Source organism: Vigna unguiculata, chromosome 9 (genome assembly GCF_037176805.1).
Source record: "Vigna unguiculata cultivar grain cowpea cultivar isolate G323 ecotype 2 chromosome 9, ASM3717680v1, whole genome shotgun sequence".
Classification (NCBI taxonomy): Eukaryota; Viridiplantae; Streptophyta; class Magnoliopsida; order Fabales; family Fabaceae; genus Vigna; species Vigna unguiculata.
In genome coordinates, this window is record NC_140800.1 from 45,733,417 (window position 1) to 45,756,007 (window position 22,591).

The following is a 22,591-nucleotide window of genomic DNA, read 5'->3' on the forward strand; positions in this document are numbered from 1 at the left end:
TTTGTGTCGAGATAAAATTCTTCACTGCGTCTGTAAGATGTCATCATCTGGAATTGGATGAATTCGCCTGTATTAATAAAGCGCTAAAGAAGAAAATCTATATATTGATAGAGACTTGTAGGGAAAAAAGTCATAGGAAATAAATGAAGACTCTTTCTTTAAGATTAATTTATATACTTCTAATCTGTAAAGGTTGAATTGTAAAGTAGATTTATCTTGTAATGATTAATTTTGCTTCTTTATTTTTTTTTAATAACTTTTTTGACAAATTGCTAAATTATATTATCCAATAGTGATTTCCTGATGACCTAAGATGATTGCGCCTTAAAGTCAGTCATTTATGCATTTTTGCTGTGAGATTGTTGTTAAAGAATTGGAAAGGAGGGGGTGTAACATTATTTTTATGATTATACAACTATAATTATATAATAATGTAAAATTATGTTATATTATGGTTATATAATTTATTCTTAATTTATTTATTACAGTACTTAAGAGATATCAAATAAAAAAAATGTCTTATAAGAACTAAAGTAAGATTACATATTGCATGAAAAACTTTTGACTGTCCACTCAAGAATTTATAAAAGATGATGAATGTAATGATTGATTTTGGTCTTGATAAATAAAATACGTGTGAATGTTTGAATTAATTTGGTTAAGTAAAATAATAGGAGTGAGTAGCATGAATAAAAATAGTTGGAAGCGAATATTGTTATAAATACGAAGACGAAGAGGGGTATAGAGCAGAAGTAGTTACTTATAGTGTAAGTCCAACCAAAGAAACCCAAAACTTGAAACACACTCTTTGCATTTCTCTCCGAACACATGACTCGTCCCTTCAGATATTTAGGCGAGCGCGACTCGTCCAACGACTCCGCCGTGGTCGACTCCGACTTCGTCGTCATCCTCGCCGCCCTCCTCTGCGCACTCATCTGCGTCCTCGGTCTCGTCGCCGTCGCGCGCTGCGGCTGTCTCCGCCGCCTCCGCTTCTCCTCTGCTCCCACTCCCCAGCCTCCTCCCGCTGCCGCCAACAAAGGCGTCAAGAAGAAGGTCCTCCGCTCCCTCCCCAAGCTCACCGCCACTGCCGAATCCGCCGTTAAATTCGCCGATTGCGCGATCTGCCTCTCGGAGTTCGCAGCCGGAGACGAAATCCGAGTGCTGCCTCAGTGCGGACATGGATTCCATGTTAGCTGCATCGACGCCTGGCTCAGATCGCACTCCTCGTGTCCGTCGTGCCGTCAGATTCTGGTGGTTTCTCGGTGCGACAAGTGCGGCGGGATCCCGGCCCCGTCGAGCTCCAGCTCCGCGCCCCCGCCGCAGTCGGAATCCGAGGCCAGATTCAAGGTGAGGGAGGATAACGGCAATAGGTTCTTGCCTTAGGTTAATACTATTAACTCTAAATTCATGAATCCTTTTCTTTTAAAATACATATATATAATATATTGTCTATATAGTATGTATAATGTATAATATGAACTACTAGCTCCTCGTGTGTAGTTCGTGTGTAGTTTAGTGTCAGTTAGGAATTAGTTAATTAGTGTCAGATTGATATGGTTAGTGCTGTAATTATCAGTTGTATTATTGCATTTGTGCGCTCTCAGGGCAATGGTGTGATATCTTATTCCCTGCAACCTGCATCAGTTTAGTTGAATCTGATTCCTACTCCGTTCTTCTTACGTTTTCAACTTTTTTCTTTCTTTTTTCATTTTCATCTTTTAATTTTTCTCTGGTTTGATCGAACTTCGTTCGCTAATCGTACCACCTACATGTTATGCCACCTTCCATGCCTCATTTTTCTCCAACAAAATGTAGAGAAAAGTGGTTCCAGCTGGCGTCAATTCCTCCCTGACGCAATTTATCTTTTCAACTACACCTCTGGGATTGTGTTCAATTCTTTTTATACCTGAACTAGCGTGGTATTTTTTTATCTTAAATCATTTTAAATTGTAATATTAAGCTTTTTAATTATAAACACTATCTTTTATAAGAAAACAAACGAAATTCTAAGAAATATAAAATAAATATTGTAGATTGAAAATTTATCTTCATTTAAAAAATCAATTATTTGCACAAAGATAATTTGAAATGATTGTGAAAGATGTTTATTTTTATCAGGCGTAAACAAAATACTCATTTAAAAGAGAGAAAAGAAAAATATTCATAATGTGTGTATATAAATATTACTTTGCATTATGTAGAATAAATATTTGTTTCAAATACCTAAAATTTATAATAAATAAATTGTTACTCTTAGCCTCAAGTACAAGAATAATGATAAATATTTCAAAAATATTGAAATAGGAAAATGAGTTGTTTCAAAGGTATTTTCTCTTGCTACATTGCTATATACTAAATTATGTTAATCTAGTACGCAAGAAAATTTTAAAGTATAGAGATGTTGATAATTTTTCTTTATTAGTTTTGAGAAATTGGTTTTGACGTGTTTAATTATTGACCTGAAATTAGGGTTGGGTGGGATGAGAAAAGAAATGAAATTGGAAGAAGCGAAGTATCTGAGATTCTTCCGCTGAAATGTGTGTGAATTAGTGGAAAGGAAAGAAAGGAAAGTGGAGCATAAAGCACTAAAGTTTAATAATGCCCTCACTCCATTCTTATTTTTCATTTTCTTTTTTCTTTTATTATTATATAAACAACTTCCTCAAACCATGACTCTTACTTTGACCATACAAGTTTCAGCATTTTCCCTGCTTTTCACACCCAACCCACTTTCATACCAATGCTTTCATTTCAACACATAACTATATATACCATTATGCTATTAATTAATTACAAATTATCTGAAAACTCATATTATTCACAATTTTTTTTTTCAATTATTGTACTATAAACCCATCAAATAAAATGTATTGGTTGGGTTTATCTTCACTACACTATATATAATATAATTTTACTCACAATAGTTATTCTACCAGTACAGGGTGATTTAATTACTGCAAATTTTATATAAAATTTATTAAGTTATCATTATTTTCTTTTACCATTAAATATTGGAATATGATGTAATATTAGTGAAAGTCTGACGGTAATATAATGTTAAATTCTATTGGCAATTAATTAATAAAGTCTATAAAATAATATGATATGTGGTATTAATTCAATTCTGAGGATTCGTGGCCACAGAGGACCTAAGATCAATGAATGTCTCATTTGAAATCACACACCATAGGTATCCGAATAATCTTCCTTTTGTGGGTTGCATTAAATAATCTTATACATCATTTAATTCAATAAATAATAAAGATGCAAGTACACTTTGGACCAAAACTATTCAAGTTTTTATTGGGCCCACCAATGATCCCAAGTTTTTATTTCTAATAAATTTTTTTGAATTTTATTCACTTAGACTGTATGCATTGTACATTGCCCTAAATACTCCCATATCTAACTTTCTTTTAAAATATAAAGTAAGCAAAATTAACCCATTCAGAGAACTTAAGAAGCATGTGTAAAATATGAAATAAAAAATCGTAATTTCTTACACAATTTGACATACAATTACTATACTTTTTATCATTTGAAAAAGTCCATTGTTGTGGAAAAGATATAGTGCTGTTGATCATATGAAATACACTCACAGTGTTAGTGGCTATTTAGTCCATTCTTCAACATCTCTCAAAAGTATACAACCATATAATACTTAGAACTGTCTTTCATTCTAAACAACAGTTAATTTTTTTTTTCTTTGACAAATTTAAAAAAACATAAATGTTTGAAATTTCATAAATGACATGCAAGATAATATAAGATATTCACATAATCAATTCTTTATATAAATATAATTTATTTATCAATCACTTTACAATGATTTTATAAAGTTTGATACAGTATTATCATATAGTTAACGACAATAATTTATTATAATAACTATTCTGTTATAGACAAAGAATTCTATAAATGTGTTTGTGTTTGTGTTATTTTATATTTATGGAGATTGTGGTGGTGCTTTTGCACTCACCACACTTCCACATTTCCACAACCAAAGGTCACAATTTTCTGATTGCAATCAAAAGATCTCTCTGGTAAAATGAAAGGCCACGAAGTCAATTCCATGCAACAAAATTCTTGAGTGCCATCTTTTAGTGCTACCTTAGCCTACCAAACCGACACACTTTTTCGTTGACTTTTTTTTTTTTTTTTTTTTGTGGCATTGAAATTCGACCACCAAATTTCTTGAGTGTTTTTAAAATAGTTATAACAGCCAAATCAATGTGTGAAATAGTTTGTGCACGATTTATGTTAGCCCGGTCATCACATGTCAAATTTAACACTTTTCTTTTCTTTTCAAACTTCACCTTAATGCAACTCATTTTGGGATCGATAACATAATAGTTATGATAAATCCTTCTTTCATACAATGTTTGATTTAAATTAAATAGCTTAAATCTAATCATGTCACATGTTACCAAAACAACAAGTTATAAAACGATACTACTGTCATTTTACATAATGTGTAGATTATAACATATAAGAGATTTAATATTACTTTCTACTTATATAAAGTGTTAAATTTTTTCATATAAATATCCAAAATAAAATAAAATTTAGATTCATAGTTAAATTTCATTTTGCGGCTAATCCATTCTAATGCGTGTAATCATTATACTATGAATGGTATTTATGGTATAGAAATTGGGATTTATAAGGTTATAATAAAATTAAGTATAATAATAATAAATTTAAAAAAAGTAAAAAGAATATTGATAATAGCAGTATATACAAACGATAAAATAAATGGATAATGATATTTTGATTCAATTTTTTATCCACTTTTAACCTATCATTTCAATCACTATTAGATCATCACATCATACTATTAATAAAAATAAAAATAACTCAAAATAAATGATTAAAATGTGATTGAAGTAATAAGTTAAAAATTGGTAAAAAAAAAACAGTCAAAATATCATTATCTAAATAAATTTGGTAGTAACAAAAATTTGAGCTTTTAGAAAATTAAGGATGAAGATAAACAATTGTATACATTTAGTAGAAGTGTGTTTGAAGAGAATGATTTGAAATTTGATGCATGGAAAATGTTGTCACAAATGTTGAGGCACTACAAAAATAGAGAATAATTATAAGTTATGAGATTAGTATTATAAAGCAATTAGGGTAATGAGAAGTTGATATCCAAGTTGGAATCAATAATTGGGGAATTAGGACAAAAAAGAGAGTTTGTAAAGACTGAATGCATCATTAAATAATTGCTTCACTTTTCTTAAAAGTTATTCCATCGCCACCCTCTTTTCCCTCACTACCTAACAAAACATCATCTTCTATTTCCTTTATTCATAACCATACATTTCCTTACTTTTTATTTTATTATATACTATATATTATACTCACTATTATTATTTTAATCAAAATATTCATCTCCATTTTTAGCTGCCATGTAGTATATTTTTTGGCATATACTATATTTTTCACTCCAAACAAAGTTGTTAAATACTACTCCATTAGACAACAAAATATTCAAGTTTAAGTATCACATCAAATGATCTTAGGGATTACGCTAATAATTTGAAAGCAAAAAAGAAAGGTTGAAAATCATGTAATAGGAAAAATAAAAAGTCTTTTAACGAATAGAAACCTACAAATAAGAGCACAATACCATAAAATCTTATGTGGTCATTACCTCAGTCCATACTTAACCAAAAAACATGCAATTTTTGTTTCCAGAAAATTACAAATTTTCTTATAGTTAATGTATCATTAATAAATGAAATGATAGATCAATGATTAGTGTTAATTCAAAATTATATAATTTAAAATAATAAATATAAGATATATTATGTGAGACTCAATTTAAATTCAAAGAGTTTGATAATTATAAATATGAGTTGAATATTGTTTGTTATTGTAGTTCTAATAAAACAATACATTCAATAATCAATGATATTGAAGACTAAACAAAGGTTATAATTCTTATATAATTAATTATTACTTGTTATTGTAATAGATTATTTGATCTAAAAGAGTATTTAGTGACACATACATAATCTCTCATATATATATGAGTTATCCTAAACGAACCATCGGTTATATTTTATAGATAATTAACTATTTAGTGACTCAAGATGTTATGCACTATTGATTGATTACAATTACGAATAATCAATTCAATTGTTAATTGATTATTTTTGTCAATAATTAGTTAAATTGGTAGTAGTAGTTTTTTTTTTTTATAACCATACGAAAAATGTAATGGATTAACTTTGTTTTGTAAGTTAATTAAAAATATTTAAATCTATAAGATTTTTAAAACTTAATTAATTAATTAATTATTATTATTTATTATTACTAAACCGGACCCTGAATCGAACCGCGAACTTCTGATATGTTTTCGGAGGAAGGTTTATTTTGATTTTGATTCTTATATTATTATTATTATTTATATTTTTCTTACTATTTTATCTTTGAAAATTTCTGTAACCCTAACATCGAAGATCGGAGGAGAAGATAGAGAAAGGGAATGGAAATTGAAAGCTGCAATTGAGTTGCCACCAACACAACTTCGCATGGCCTCTGTTTGGACACTGCAATTTCGCTCGCTTTCTCTTCGCGTAAGTTCTCAATTCCTCTCTTCCACAAACACTACATTGTTTCTCACAATGCTCATTAACGATCAAACTTTTCAACAAAAAAATAAAATTTGCAGCCTTGTTCCTTCATCAGTAGCACTAGCAATGGCAGTATCATCACTACTAGAAATCGCATTGTTATCAGAAACGGGATCTCCAAATGGCGCTCTCGCACCCAACAACTCAAACACGACTCCATCAATTCCATTTCCAAATTTTACCATCAACTCGTTAATTCCGTCACCATCCCCTCCTTCCTGGTGTGCCACCCTTTTAATTTCACACTCATTCTTCATTTACCGTTTCTTTTTCTTATTATTACAATTGTTGTTATTTGTAGCTGAATCGAAGCGGTGGAAGCAATTTTCCGATCTGGGTATGTGTTGCGCTCGTGGTTTTGGTTGGAGTATTTAGGGTCGTGTCCAGAAAAAAGGAGCGTCCAGGTTCCGTGGCTGATCTTGTGAGACGTGGACAACTGAAATCTGATAGAAGAGGCATGTATGATTTTTATCCATACCCACTGATTGTTACTATTTTTTGCTTTCACTCATTCATATTATGTATTTATCTATCTAATATGCTCATAAAATTAGTGGCAAACCATAATTAACATAGATACCCACGTATAATAATCTTTAAGAGCAATGCTGTCTATATAACAACATCCTCTGTAAAGATTGATCAAGGAGGAAATAAAGAATGTATTCTTCATTTGCATATTCTTTCATTCAGTTTTGACAATAATACTACTTGATAAGAATTGCCTAGTGAGATCGAGTTTCCACTTTCCTGCCTAACAAGTAAAAATGATGAAACCCCCATCTTGTCTATCTGCGTTGTTGTATGCATGTTTTCAGATCAAGGCCTCTCAAGTACGAAGACCCGTTCAATAATCCTTTTGTCAAGGTTGGCAAAAGCAACTCAACGGTTGAGATGTGTGGTAAGGTTTATCGCTTAGCCCCTGTTACACTTACCGAAGAGCAGCAGGCCACTCACCAGAGGAGGAGGTCGCGTGCCTATCAGTGGAAGCGACCCACCATTTTCCTTAGAGAAGGGGACTCTGTGCCTCCGGATGTTGATCCTGATACTGTCCGGTGGATTCCGGCTAATCATCCTTTTGCTACCACTGCTACTGATCTGGATGAAGACTTGGCACAGAACAATGTGTATCAAAAGCACGGAGTTCCTTTCCGGATTCAAGCCGAACATGAAGCCCTGCAGAAAAAGCTCGAAGCCCTACAGAATGTAAGCTCTAGTTACAAGTAAATTCAATAGCTCCATGTTTTTTATATAGTTTTAGAATTTCTTTTTGTAAATGCTATCACCACTTTGTCCTAATTCCTAAGCATGAGGAGTAGACGGTCTTTAACTTTGGCATTCTGGCTGATATTCACCAAGATAGTACTTTGGAAATCATTCTGTGATTCAACCATTCTCCATTCTTTTATTACTATAGCAGAATCCAATATAAAATTAAACAAAAATGATACTCTCTGATCTTGTTATATTTAGTTCCACCCTCCAGTCTTGAATTTGAGTAGAAAACAAATTCACCATCATTAAGAAAGTTAGTAGCATTTAGTTTACTATTTTCATTTAAAAAAAAAACATTTTTCTTAAACTACTCTTTCTTAAAACTTGATTGCAAGAATAAAAGAGAGTTATTCGAAGTAAAACTCCAATTAAATGAAGAGCATTTTGGAGATAGTCTCATTAAATAAGATACATTTGTTGAGTTTGTTTATATTTCAGATAAACATTCTAAGACGTCATTTTTTTCTTATATTAAAGATTGGAGGGAGCATATTGGAATGACATTTGGGTTCAAGAATAGTTTTTCTTCATGTGCTGCAAATGGTCAAACCAGGCTTTGTTTCTATCCCATAACAAGTTAATATTTTAATTCTTGGTATTTTGGCTGACTCAAATCCTTGATATCAGAAATTGGCATGTATGGACACCACACTACGTGTGACTTTTTTAAGTAGCTTTTAATTTTGACCATTTATATAGTCAAAATCTGCTCACTAATTCTCTTATAAAAGTAATTCTCTCACTACACACGGAGATATATTGCTGAAGTGCTTTTACCTAATTTGCGGCACCACTGAAACCCTTTGTATTATTTATGCTACAGGACCAGAAACTCAATAAACTAGCGATAGATCCTATCAATGCTAAAGAATTTGAGAGGCCATTCAACTCCCACGCCAGATTAAATGAACAAGCAGAGAAGAGCACTGTAAACAATCAGGCGAGTGGTCCTACCAATGCTAAACAATAACACACGCATGCAAACATCGCTAAAGTGTTTCTGCATGATTTGGTGCACCACTGAATCCTTTTGTATTATTTATGCTACAGGAGCAGAAAATCAATAAACTAGTGATAGATCCTATCAATGCTAAAGAAATTGAAAGACCGTTCAACTCCCACACCAGATTAAATGATCAAGCACAGAAGAGCTCTGTAGACAATCAAGTGAGTGATCCTGACTCACCTAATATAGACAGTGACCTAAATCACTTTGAAAGTACATCATCCGAAGATCCAACTCTTTAGGTTCTTTGCACACAACTTTTACCCATGTTGATCCAACTTAAAAGTGCTATGAGGCGGGCTATAGATCTCCGATAGCACTAAATTTATGGATTTGAATTTACCCAAATTTTTTGTACTATTCGTTTTGGAGTCTTTAGAGCTGTCTAATTGTATAGATGAGGACTGTAAATATAATTTGGTTGCTGCATTAGCTTATTTGGAGTATAAAAATATAATTTGGTTGCTGCATTTGCTTATTTTAAAGTATAAAAATATAATTTTGTTGCTGCATATTGTCACCGAACATGTTTTGTTTTTTTGGTGGGGAATTTTACATTTCCTAATTTATTCGTAATGCTATGTGGTTTTACTTAAGAACTGTTTAGAATTTCCGGTTCTGCAACCTCATAAATGACTAACAAATTAGCCAGGAAGACGACGAAGAACGAAAACTGTTTGTTCATTGTACGTTGAAGCCCAGATACCTAATTAATGTCAGCTTAACTTTGTTAGCTTTACTACAAATTTGTAATTTGTAATTTTCAACAAATTTATGTCTTGTGGATATTAACATCGGAATATCCAAAACATTTCGATCAAATATCTCGCTGTGCGTGTGTGTGTGTATATATATATATATATAATTTCACTGGTACTTAAAAAGTAAGTGGAAATGTATGTTGTGATTCTTAAGTTGATTTTTGAATTATTGTTTAGTTGAGATATGATTTCGATGTACAATTCCATGTAATTATAGCATAACTGAGACCAACTTTCCTTATTTTTAATTGCAATGCAAGTCTTAATTTCACTCTTAAGATGCACGGTTGCAATATTCTATTAATAATTCCCACAGGTTACTGCGAACATTATTATTGTCTTCACGGGTTATTATCATCATTATCGTTGTTCCTTTTTATTCTGTTTACAGTTCAAATTTAAATATAGTTCTAATTTACATTTGTAAATTCATGCCCCCAAACTGACATTTATAGAATTTGCTATTGTAAATACAAATTACAGTGATAGTAGTTCCTAGATGCAGTTACATGTTTCCATTACCTTCCATCGTATTTTAAAGAGTTTAAATAATGAAATTTGTATAATTTATTTCGTTGTATTTCATCATTCAATAATAGCCTTAAAGTTCGTAGTAGCCACATAACTGACCTCCTTTCCAAAAGTCCGCACTGTTGAAGTCGGTAACAATAAGAATATTATTAAATTGAGCATCAGAATTTCCAAAAGGTTGGGAAGATCTGATAAATTAGTACAAGTGGAAATAAAGTTGCGTTGCAGCACTTGCTCTTTTGTCCACAACCGATCTGCATAAGTGGAAACAGCGAACAGGATTTGTTGGAAAATCAGTTTTCTAAGAAGAAACTATTATGTATATTTTTTTAAAAAAATTGTTAACTAGTATTTTAAATATTCCGATTTAAAAAAACTTTTACCAGAGATAATATGAATGTGTTTAGAAGTCATACGAGAAAACATTGTTACACGTTTCAATGAAAATTATTGTGAAAAATACAATGCATCTTACTTTTTATGTTGTCTAAAAAAATTGTACAATTTCAGCCAATTAGAATTCGTCGTAGACATTATTTATAAGTAGTTTTTTAAACTCAATATATATTTGTATTCTTATTGTCTTTCTTCACGATCCTTCGCTCTCTTTTCTTCATGACAACGAAGAGTGTTTGTTTCTCTTATACAATTTTAAATAGAGATTGGGTGAACACAACTTTTCTCGAAAGAGCTAGAAATGACCAAAATCGTTGTCCCCTCTAAAGTTGAAGAAGTATAAAGAAGTAAATATGCAATAAATGTAATTGGGCAGTCTTGAGTGGCCACCGGGACAAGAATGCGCATTAATATCGAAGGCCCCCACAGAAAATATCCTTACCACAGTGATGAGTAAAAGTTGGAGTATTAACGGATTTTGGTGACTTGGCCAACGATAATTGTTGAATTCATTGATGGTCTAATGTGGATAATTCTAAAATGCAAAAATTTTATATTTATGAAAGAATAATACACATCCATATGATATGCTTGGAACATATATCCTCCTCCTCCAAATATAGTCATGGGAAGCAAAATCTATAAAGACGAGATAGGGAGGGTTTGAGCAACTAAAGTTATACAGTGTATATAATGGGTGGTGGTGCTACTCATTCTTGGCCGTAGCAGCTTGCCTTGCACCAACAGAAAAGAATTCAGAGATGACTTCAAGGGGCATGCCCTTTGTTTCTGGAACCTTCAAAAACACAAATATCCAGGAGATGAAACAAACAACGGCATAAATGGCGAAGACACCAGCAAGTCCTATGGAGCTGAGCATCACAGGCAGCGAGTATGTGATAATGATGTCTCCAATCCAGAACACTAGAGAACATATAGCAATGCAGAGGCCACGCACTCTAGTGGGGAAAATCTCTGAGCAAAGAATGTTTGGAATCGGTCCGTAACCCATCACAAAGCAGCAGAAATAAACCACAACGCATATAGTTGAGATTGCCGCATGGGCCACATTGCCAAAATTTACTACGCTTCCAATCACCAAAATAATCAGTGACACAATCAGCACGGGAATTGTAGTAAGTAGCAATTGCCTGCAAGCCACGGAACAAATCAAGATGAACTTAAGAAAATACTAAAATATGTTTTGTTTTGAAGAAGGTTACAAACTTCTGCAAATCGTTTTCAAGTAACCTTTAGAATAAACCTGTCTGGAATCTACTAGTGGTCTTACTTCTTGACTAATCTTTCAAGTTATCGAGTGAAACAATTGTTAAGGTTAAATTTCTAGAGCTCCAGAAAGTTAGTTACATAGTCGGCAACACACTAAATTCTACAGGAGTCAATTTTCCTTGGCAACTATGCTTTAACTTGTGTTGTACAATGAAAGTCACTAGGATCTACGCGCCTCTAGGAGATCGACACAAACTCTATTTTTTGTTCTCCATCGACCAGATAGACGTCATTAAATTAATGAGGAATAAATCTAGTTATCTAGTTCAGTACTGGTAATCACCTTACAAAATGCATGCAAAAAGAAGAGTCATGAAGAGTCATCGAATACATAGGGAAAACTATAGACCCGGAAAAAAACAGAAAGCGTACCTTCTGCCGGAAACATCCATGAGCTTCATGGCTAAGCCTATACAAGGAAGCATCAAGAAGGTTGTGAAAGCACTGATAAGAAATGATGCAGACTCTGAGCCAATGCCTACATCTGATAGAAGAACTTCAACACCAGCCTCTTCGAGGATTTGAGGTGTGTAATATAGAACCCCGTTTATCCCTGAAAACTGCAGAACATGAAGAATTAGGAGTCAGCCGTTGATAACAGGACATAAACCAATAAATTGATGCAGTAAACTGGATAAAGTACAAATTCAGCAAGGAATGACAAGGAGGTTATACACGCTCGGGTAGCTTTGAATACTTGAAGAAAAAAGCAAAGAATTCTCACTCAGTCATACTCCAGTCTGGCTAATCTCATGATTTCAGTTAATACTTAACTACATCTGAACTTTTTAATATGAACACCATTATCAAACCTCATTTCAAATGTTCTTTGTGACTTACTAGGGAATGACAAACAGTACTACAAGATCAGTAACATAACATTTAAGGTCTACAACAATAGACACTAGATAACGACGTAAGCAGTCTTCAAAGCAGAAGGCTTGTGTAAGGTTTTGGACTTGGGCTCCCCAAATTTACCTACCTGACCCCCTCGCCAAAATAAAAAAATAAATAAAAAGAAGGAAGGAAAGCAACGGAAGTTTAAACGAGCATGGAGATTACGAATAGGAAAAATTACTAAATACCACCCTTTTATCATTATAATAAGCAAGGCAGGTGGAGAAGAGAATAATGAATAGTAACCACACATTACCTGCTGAAGTATTTGTATTCCAACTCCAACAATCAATGCATGCTTAACCCCAGGTTCAAGAAGAGCTTTCCAACTTGGCCCCTTTGAAGCAGTCTCAGATGGATGAACCATTGCAGGACCAACTGGATGTCCATCGATAAGCTCCTTGGAGTAAAGAGCAGGTTGGCTAACCAAGGCAGCAGCCTGGACAAATTCACCTTCCCCAGGAATTGAAACAACGGATCCACGACGAGATGCAGAAACTCCCTCCTCATGTAAATAAATCCTTTTAAACTCTCCTTGCTTTTTTCCCTCCTCACCTTTTTCAGTCCATTTCCATGCCAGTTGCCAGCCACCACCGATGCCTGTACTACCAACTTGCTCAGATGATCCTTGCATAAGACTGCTGTGACGCCTCATGCTGCTCAGGATACTGCCATGGGAGGGAGGAGGAGGCATGTCTTTTTCAAGGCTTGTTGTTTGACGTGAGATTAAAGGACTTTGCAAATTATCGTCAGAGTCCCCACCACCTGCATCTGACATGTAGTCCTCTCCTTCCCTTTGTAAGCTCTCTTCATCCCACTGTTCATGTTTAACATGCGGCTCAGCAGTGCTGAACATGCTTCCAAAATGTGGAAACAAAGTGCTTCGCATGCTTCCAGTTCCCGCCTCAGGGAGCTTCTCATGAATGCTACCGAACAGTGTCACCATAGGATCCATGAGGGGCATGCTTTGGTTGATGATGCTTCCATGGCGTGATGCAAGGCCAATAGAACTCTGTCCAGTGACAGGTTTTGCTAACCAAGACAGACCCGCTTGAGATCCATATAATCGAATTTTATCTTTATCTGTTCCTTGTTCCCGACCATCGGCCAACTCTTCAGCAGGGCCAATTATGTACTCTTCTATAGATGTATCACCCCCAATCCCGAGACCTTCAACCAGCAATGCCATCTCGCCTGCGTGAATTATAAATTCATAAATTGATTCATCATTGCATTGATAAATTTCAATACAGGTTGAGAATCGCAAACTAATCCATGCAATGAAAAGTTCAAAATGAAGATCATGTGCAACCTAGTATTTTACATTGATGGTCCATGTGTACAGTATCATTTTGAGTCCTGTACACATACGAGATAAGATGCAGTTTATAAAAGGAGGATGACAGGAAGGAGATATGCAACTATGCAGCAATTAGTTAAGTACCCCCGTAAATCTGAAGATGGTATTGCAGTGTAGTTTAATAAAAAATGTCAAAGGTTTTGAGTTGCAGGTACAGTTGCAATTTTTTTTTTTTCAATTGTAGAAAATTAAAAAGAAAGGTGGCCACAATTGGGTTCAAACGGAGTCCAAATACTTAATATGGCGGCAAAATTGTGATTGTAGACCGTTATTTGAAAACCTTGATCATGACATTACAACAGATTAAGGTTGCGATAAATCGTAACCAGTGATTTCGTGTAAGAATTTAGCATTTACCTGAAATTACCAAACAGGATTCCCACAGTACATGAAGCATATAGACAGCACAAAAAATCGAGAAGAATGCTTTGAAAAATAATCCCATTACCTGACACGTCCTCCCTTCCGCGCAATCTTTGGAGCACCTTTTTGGCCTCCAGCATCCTTCCTTTGCTGACCAGCCACCGAGGAGACTCAGGCAAGAAAAAAATTGTCAGTGCAAAATAGAGGAGCGAAGGAATGGACAGAACCCCAAGCATGAGCCTCCAGCTAGGCGAGGGAGTCAATGACATGCCGAAGACCATACAGTACGACAAAAACATGCCTCCAGAACCACTGAACTGAGGGAGCGTATTCAAAGATCCCCTTATTTCAGAGGGTGCCGTTTCAGATATATAGACCGGAACAAGAGTCACAGCAAGGCCAATCCCAAATCCATCAAGTAACCTCGCTAAGCACAACACATACACATTTGGGGACCAAAGCATCACCAAACCACCCAAGAAATACAGCACAGATGAGATTATCAGCATAGGTCGCCGACCAAGCCAATCCGATACAGGACCGGAGCAAGTGGTGATTACCGTCGCCCCAATCAGGGACATGGCCACCACAAGCCCCTCCATAGTTGTTTGCAGCGCAAGGTCTTTCTTAATATAAACAATAGCCCCTGCAGAACAACAGAACAAGAATCAGTGATCTGTTAGGCACTCTCTGTAAACCTCAAAAAATTGACCGAGAATAATAATTATTCATCAGAGACATAAGACACTGAGAAGAACAAACTGATTGATAAATTCTGCTCAAACAGAGCAGAAACATATCACATATCAGATTCGATTAATATAAACTTGCATGCAATCAATCTTGTAGAGTGAGGTCAGATGCAGTTCTTTAGATATGTGCTCTCTGATCCAGATTGAAGTTTCACCACTTCAATTCCGCATAACAAGAAGTTAGTTATATCGAAAGTCAACATAATCAGTGGTAATCAAAAGCCACAGAAAAAAAAAATCCAAAAAGAGGAGTAGGAATCAATGGGAACTGTACCGGCGATGGTTGCATTATCCCATCCCTGGAGAAAATTACCGATGGAAGCGGCAATAGCGACGAGAACAGCACCCTTCATTTGCGCAAGATGAGGAAGAAGCAGCGTGCAAGGTACCTATTAAATAAGAAGCAAGAATCACGTACCAAAAAGCAAAAAAAAAAACGGCTTTCTCTCTTTATTGAATCAAGCAAGCTTCCATCGAAGAAAAGAAAAGAAGAGAAGAGAAAAGAAAAGAAAAGGGTGTGAGAGAGTACTGGTAGTTAGTTGAGATTGAGGTTGACGGAGTATCTATAATTGAGAGTTGGTTGGGTGAAAGCGAGAAGCAATTAAAGTATCCGAAATTTCAGATCGCTCTTCTTTGCCCTTCCTCACTGACCAGTCGCCACTATCACTCCTTTGGGTGGCACACACACAGATAAAGAAAATCACTTCATCTCTCTGTTTCTTTCGGTAACAGTAATAAAAATAATAATTATAATAACAAACAACAATTATGATAATCATGACCAACCGAAAATTTCTTGTTCAAAATATTTGAAATGATGATGGTAGTAAAAGAAGAGAGGTAACAGTGACAGCTTCAGCTTCTTCTCTTGCATGTTGCAATAATAATAATAATAATAATAATAATAAATAATAATTAAGAAAGTGTGAATGTGAATCTAATGATAGAGTTTGTGAAGTGGTGATTGATGGATGGAATCTGGTGCGGTGTGGTGCGTGTGAGAGAGATAAGTGAGGACAAAAAGGGGTCCAGCCAGTGCCAGATCACTCTCACCAATTATGAAACAACGGTGATGCGCCACTCCAAACCCTCCAACGCAACACACACAATCATCTCTCCAATTATTATTTTATTATTTTACACAACACCAGATATCGCCATAATTATAATAAATATCTTTCTGATTCAACTCATCTGGCAATGTTGGCCCAATTAAATTATTTTACTTTGCTTACTCATTCTTAATTCTCAAACCTATTTTTCGCATCTTTTTCTATTTTTTTATTTTGTTTCTATAATAAATATTTCTAAACTCCATCGTATCTCTCACCGCTATGGACATGTGATAATCCAAATGACAAATTTAGCCTTTCTTTTAGATGTTTTTTTTTTCTTGTTTTTTCATTCTATTTTTTTATAAATTGTTTCAGATTTGTAATTTCCAACCATCAAAAGTAAATGAAAAATACCAAGTTAACCGGTTTTCTTGATGGCAATTAATTTGTGTTATCATTTATTTTTCATTAAACAAGTAAGAGAGATTTAGTCTTCCCATGTTAAGTGGTGGTGTGAAGAACAAAGACATATGATTGATTGTGTCGTATTCACCTAGTTTTTTAATCTAAATCTACTCTTCTAACATCGAAGGTAATCAATTATGTGTTTTTCACAATTCATTATGTGCATGGATAAACATATATAATAGGTTATATGTGAGTTTCCTTTGTCTTGTAGTTGGCATTTTTTTTATGTCATGCATGTGGGGTATGTTTACAAGTATTATTTGTCCCATTAAGCTTATAAATAAAGTAAAAAATAAAATAAAATCATAATATAATTTTAAATTTGTTAAAAACATATCTTATTTGTTAAGCGTCAGTTGGGATGTAAAAAACAAAAAATAAAGAAGACAATATCTTTTAAAGATTTTTTTGAAAACTAAAAAAATATTTTATTTATTTATTTTGAAGATGTATATCAATTCTATATTATCGGCTATGCACAATAGTCACAAAAGGGTATCACATGGTTAAAAAAAAAATCTCAAAATGCATACAATTATTAAATGTGGAGGTAAGATACATTATTAATTGTGGCTTTTGGGAATATAAAAAATATTACAAGTACGAGATTGTCCAGGTATTGTCTGAAATGTGATTCATATTTGTGCAACTATGAAATACTACAATCTTATTACACTTAATTAACTTCTTTTATATATATATATATATATATATATATATATATATATATATATATATATATATATATATATATATATATCCATGGAATACAATAGAAAGAAAATCGATGTTATAAACTTTATAAAAAAAAAGTAAAAGTTTATATAAAGGTTTGAAAGTGCAAGAATATATATGAGATTCCATAAATATTTAGATTCAAAATATCCAAATGACAAAATGACATTAATGACTAAGAAGTTTAAGAGAATGTTAAAGAGAAAAGAGATACTCCTACTAAAAAAACAAAAAGATAAATACAAAAATGTTAGATTGAAAGAAAAATAAAATAAGTGTTTTGGAACACCCAAAAATGTTGGAATTAAGTTCATTGACTAAATTATTTAACTTGGTTAAAGCAAATATGTTATATATATATATACCTTCATTTACTTTTTATTGTAAATGTGTCTTATAAGAATCACTTGTGAATATATATATATATATATATATATATATATATATATATATATAAAATAACTATATTTATTTCCACCTCAAACCTTACATTCAAACAGTACTTCCCTCTCTCTCTTTAGGACCCACAACTTGTTGGAAAGGGGGTTCATCACATACTTTCTCATTCCCATTTTCTCTCTAAATTTATACCATTTTATTTCTTTTAAATTATAAGTCAAAATTTTTATTTAAAAATATATATATATATATACATGCATCTACCTCACACCATCTAATTGTCAGCGGGTTGGCAAAGACAAATTACCAGGTTCATCACGTGACACTCACTTTTTATTTTCTTTTCTATTTTCATCTTTTTAAATAATACACTTACTTCTTATGCTAAAAAGCATGACAATTTTTTGAAATAAAAGAAAGCATTATAAAATATTCATTTGTTCCATGTGATATACGATTTATGTGATATTGCGTGAACTTTGCCATTGAAAAAAAAAAGGAAAGACTTGCTCTAAAACCTTTACTTGTTACGTTGGGTTTGTCTAATGAATATAAAATACGATCATCTATTAATTCTTCTGCATATTTTGAGAAACACGTGCTATTCCTTTATCTTTAAAATCATGATTTACTGATCACAAATATCTTGAAGATGAGTTGTAATGAAAAAAATAAAAGAATTAAAATAAGTAAAGTTAGTTAACTAATTATGCAATATTCATGTTACAGCGACATATAATCCATGTATTATAAGAGTACAGAAGTAATTTTTTGTTTGGTTCTTTTTTTATGGTATCAAATTACTAATATTCATTTTAAGATAAATAAATAATATATACTTTACCAATTTTATAAGCTTAACACAACCATACATGTCGTGATCTGTAAGAATGTTAGTGAATATCCTTATCACATTAAATTAACTTTATTTATTTCTAAATTAATTGCGAAAATAAGTGTAAGCTAAACAATTAATGTGATTAATTATGTGTAAACAAATAAAATGACGTTATTCTGTTACTATTTCTTTTTTCTATGAACACTATCATTTTGTTAGAAATTCAATAAATAGATAAAATATGATAAAAGTGAAAAAATTAAAAATAAAATAAAAATTGAATATTAGAATTGGCAGAATTATAAACTTGAAATACTATAATAATTTTCAAAAAAAAAATGAAGAAGAGAAAAGTGTAATGAGTGGTGCTTTGAAGTATGGGGGACAGAATCCTAAGTAGTTTGATTTTTTTAACATGTAGAGGCACATGTAACATTAATTAGGTTATGAGTGATGCAATTTCACCTAATTCACCATGCATATTCCCTTTTTATTTTAGTACTCCGTCCATTTCATACCCCATCTATCACTCTAGCGAAATGAGTGTGTAAAGGAGTAAAACCACAAAACTTGAGATATTTGAATATTATATATATATATATATATATATATATATATATATATATATATAATCCAAGAAAGGGTTCTTTATTTAAAATGAATCGTGGGAGATAAATAAATAATTTAAAAAGTTCAAAAGAAAAACAAATTATTAAAAAAGCGTTATATTTATTGTTTATCTCCTTCGAAAACTTAATTTCATCCCACTTCAATCATTAACTACAAAAGACATAAAATTAAATCATTCCAACTGAAACACATTTTGGTACCAATGTGCAGGTGACCACAACTTTTAAGATCTTGAATCCAATAGCACTTGTAAGTCTTCTCCAAATGATTAATGAAAACACATGTTTTGGTTTTTTATTTTTTATGACATTTTATTATAATAAGATAAATATCAATATTTATCCTAATTTTAATTGTATATAATTTTCAAATAAAATGATTCATGTTTTAAAATTCAAAATTTTAAAAAATACATTGTTCCCCCATTCAACAATAAATATAACTAATTACAATCTAATTCCTATATTGACAACAATGGTAGGTCCTTTCTCCATGTGCCATGCATTATCCATATGCTTCATGTCTCGCTCAATTCACATGCACTATTTATCAATTTTTTTTTTAAATATTGCCTCACAATTATATTTTTATTAAAAATCAACTAATTATTTCAATATAAATTAAGTTTGACAAAAACCAAATAATAGTAAAAGAACCTAAATTGTGTTAGAAGTGAGTTTTAAGTCTAACTCAACCCACCAAAACCGACTTGTAAGGTGAGATTTGCACCCCATTTTTCTTATTTCTAATTGATGTGAGATTTCCAACAAATTGCTGACAAAATCAACGGTTTAAATTTGTAATAATAAAACACAAAAACCTGTCATGGCATAATCTACCGTCTCATAACCAATTTATTTATATACTTTATAAACTCATTTACTACTTTTCATTCATAATTTACATATAGAAAAAGGAAGTGCATGAATAAAAAAAAAAGTTACAAGATTTGAACTTTGGATCTGTAACACAATCCTTTCTTATGCTATTTTGAGTAATATACATCGAACGGGAAATAAGCAAATTTAATGTATCTTGGTGTTAGTAAAAAGTTAAATGATTACAAATGATGATTTGAGTAAAAGTTATTTGCATTTAATCTGAATTAACTTCTGCCGATGAATAGCTGTAATTGGTTATATGGGTGGATGAATTTGTTTCAAGTCTGAACTTCAGTCTCTTCGACCCGACCCATTTAAAATATGGACCTAATATACCACTTTGTTTGATTTAGATTCTTGGTTCGATGAGTTTGGTCCATTTGATTTGTATATAAAGTAAAAAATATTATATAGTCGTTTAATGTACTTTTTTTAATATGAAAAATTAATAAATTAAAAAATACATTTCATGCAAGAACAATAGCATATTAGTTAACAGTGTTAATAAGTAATTTAGTTTTCATTAAGTGGCCTTCTTTTGTGTGTTTATAGGTGTTTTAAAAGTGTTAGATATTTAACTATGAAATTGAGTCTCTTTGTCTCTAGTGTGATTGTACTTTTAAAATATAAAACACAAATTTTTATTTTTAAAATGAATAAGTGGTTCGCTAATATGATATAGCAATATATTTTGTGAAACCGTATAACTATATTGATAACTATTTTACATTAGATTAAGAATATATTAATGGTGATCGATTCAACAATAATTAATATAATAGTGAATGAATTTTCTTTTAGATATATATTCTAATTTTAAGGACAATTTTATTCATATATTATCATTAAAATTTTGAAAAAAACAATTTTGTGAGACAAGATTGTTATTTTAATTTGTGTCTTAAATAAAACCATTCAAATTATTGAATATTGATTAGAGATAAAGTTAATTTATAATATATATATAATGTAAATTTTATTTTAGCAAACTAATTTTATAAAATTGAATTATCATTAAAGTATATCTGTGTAAGATGATATAAGAACTATTCATTTAATAAAATTTATTGTTTGATGAACCTGTCATATTATTTATTATTGATTTATTATTAGACTATATATTAATATTTAGTCCCATGCTACAAATATAATATTTAAACGTAAATAATGTATAACAGATTTTACATCCCCTGTGTAAATCTAATTTATAATATATAAATGCTAGCTAATTCTCTAAAGTTAATATTTATTGATTTTTTTTAATGAATGTGGATGAAAGTTCATGCTCTGAAGATGGGGAAAATTAAAGATGCATTATTGCATTGCAAGTGAGGAGGGTATGTCATGTGAGCAATACTTTTTCCTAGAAGAAAATAATCTGTCAATGGGCCATACATCTTAGCATTTTGTGGCAGAACTATCAATTGTAATGAAAATGAAAAATAAATTCATTTAGAAAATGTACATTTTCACACACAAAGGTTCTTGTTCGGAGTCTCCACCGGTAGGTAGAACTCAGATCTGTTATGCCATTTACGATGTGGAAACCAGAAATGTATATAAATATTGAGAATACTGAAAAGAAGAAAGAGTGAATTTCATCATGATGACTGCCACTGGGCTACTGCCATGGCTGTGCTGCCATCATTGCTGTTCCTGCTTCTGTGGCCCTTAACAAAATCAATATAATAATTAATAATTTGGAGTTATATATATTATTCATAGTTTAATAGTAACATTTTTCTCTTTTTTGTTTTCTCTCATATTACTCATTTCATCCTTTATATTCCTCTCTTTACTTATATCTCATTATCTTATATAAAGTGTTGGAGTTGTACTATTCATAGTGTTGGAATGTCACAAATTTTGATTCAGTATATCCTTTAATGCGCACTTTAGATTTATGGTTAGCCTGAACCATCACGAACCAAGATTCCTTCAAATTGTGGAGAACGAGATTTCAAAACTTGCATGGAAGGTTAACTTGTAGTGTCAAGCTTTATGCACTAACAAGTAAAAAAAAAAAAAGATCTAAGCTTTTGTTGGTCTTTGTGTTGATAAAGATGAATTGATTTGAGTAACATAGCTATAATAATGAGAGTTAATTTAACGGTAAATCCTTGTAAAAACGGATGACGTACAACCATGGTGGATCAGAGGTCCGAGAATGTGTTACAGATCCATCTTGTCCGTGTCTGAGGTTGTAGTCACGGAACGTAACAAATCTAGAAGATCTAGCTTGACATAGGCATGCATACAATAGAAGCAGTGATTTAATTAATATATGTTACGCAAAACAAATACATAAGG

General features: G+C 32.1%; 3 protein-coding genes across 3 annotated transcripts; 2 read left to right on the forward strand and 1 right to left on the reverse strand.

Moving 5' to 3' along the window:
• Nucleotides 1-723: 723 nt before the first annotated feature.
• Nucleotides 724-1,654, forward strand: ATL8 (RING/U-box superfamily protein). The gene has a single exon (XM_028086428.2). The coding sequence runs from the start codon at nt 829-831 to the stop codon at nt 1,381-1,383; it is 555 nt and encodes a 184-aa protein (XP_027942229.2). The 5' UTR covers nt 724-828; the 3' UTR covers nt 1,384-1,654.
• A 4,747-nt stretch (nt 1,655-6,401) lies between these two features.
• MCD1 (multiple chloroplast division site 1) lies at nt 6,402-9,395 on the forward strand. Its single transcript, XM_028086414.2, has 6 exons — nt 6,402-6,587; nt 6,683-6,865; nt 6,946-7,103; nt 7,463-7,850; nt 8,743-8,859; nt 8,970-9,395. Exons 1-6 carry the CDS (start codon nt 6,543-6,545, stop codon nt 9,165-9,167), a joined length of 1,089 nt encoding a protein of 362 aa, XP_027942215.2. The 5' UTR covers nt 6,402-6,542; the 3' UTR covers nt 9,168-9,395.
• Nucleotides 9,396-11,143: 1,748 nt separating this feature from the next.
• Nucleotides 11,144-15,982, reverse strand: LOC114163088 (monosaccharide-sensing protein 2-like). Its single transcript, XM_028047166.2, has 6 exons — nt 15,805-15,982; nt 15,550-15,664; nt 14,609-15,169; nt 13,057-13,994; nt 12,276-12,463; nt 11,144-11,764 (listed from the first exon to the last, which is right to left on the reverse strand). The coding sequence occupies exons 2-6, from the start codon at nt 15,626-15,628 to the stop codon at nt 11,320-11,322; spliced, it is 2,211 nt and encodes a 736-aa protein (XP_027902967.1). The 5' UTR covers nt 15,629-15,664; nt 15,805-15,982; the 3' UTR covers nt 11,144-11,319.
• Nucleotides 15,983-22,591: the final 6,609 nt, after the last annotated feature.

What these genes read in the sequence shown, in the direction of transcription:
- MCD1 (XM_028086414.2), top strand. Translation starts at nt 6,543, where the DNA reads ATGGCCTCTGTTTGGACACTGCAATTTCGCTCGCTTTCTCTTCGC. An exon ending in TTCGCTCGCTTTCTCTTCGC is followed by an intron (nt 6,588 to 6,682) that starts GTAAGTTCTCAA and finishes TAAAATTTGCAG; the next exon opens with CCTTGTTCCTTCATCAGTAG. An exon ending in TCACCATCCCCTCCTTCCTG is followed by an intron (nt 6,866 to 6,945) that starts GTGTGCCACCCT and finishes TGTTATTTGTAG; the next exon opens with CTGAATCGAAGCGGTGGAAG.
- ATL8 (XM_028086428.2), top strand. Translation starts at nt 829, where the DNA reads ATGACTCGTCCCTTCAGATATTTAGGCGAGCGCGACTCGTCCAACGAC.
- LOC114163088 (XM_028047166.2), bottom strand. Translation starts at nt 15,628, where the DNA reads ATGAAGGGTGCTGTTCTCGTCGCTATTGCCGCTTCCATCGGTAATTTT. An exon ending in CGGAAGGGAGGACGTGTCAG is followed by an intron (nt 13,995 to 14,608) that starts GTAATGGGATTA and finishes TAATTCACGCAG; the next exon opens with GCGAGATGGCATTGCTGGTT. An exon ending in GAATACAAATACTTCAGCAG is followed by an intron (nt 12,464 to 13,056) that starts GTAATGTGTGGT and finishes CATGTTCTGCAG; the next exon opens with TTTTCAGGGATAAACGGGGT.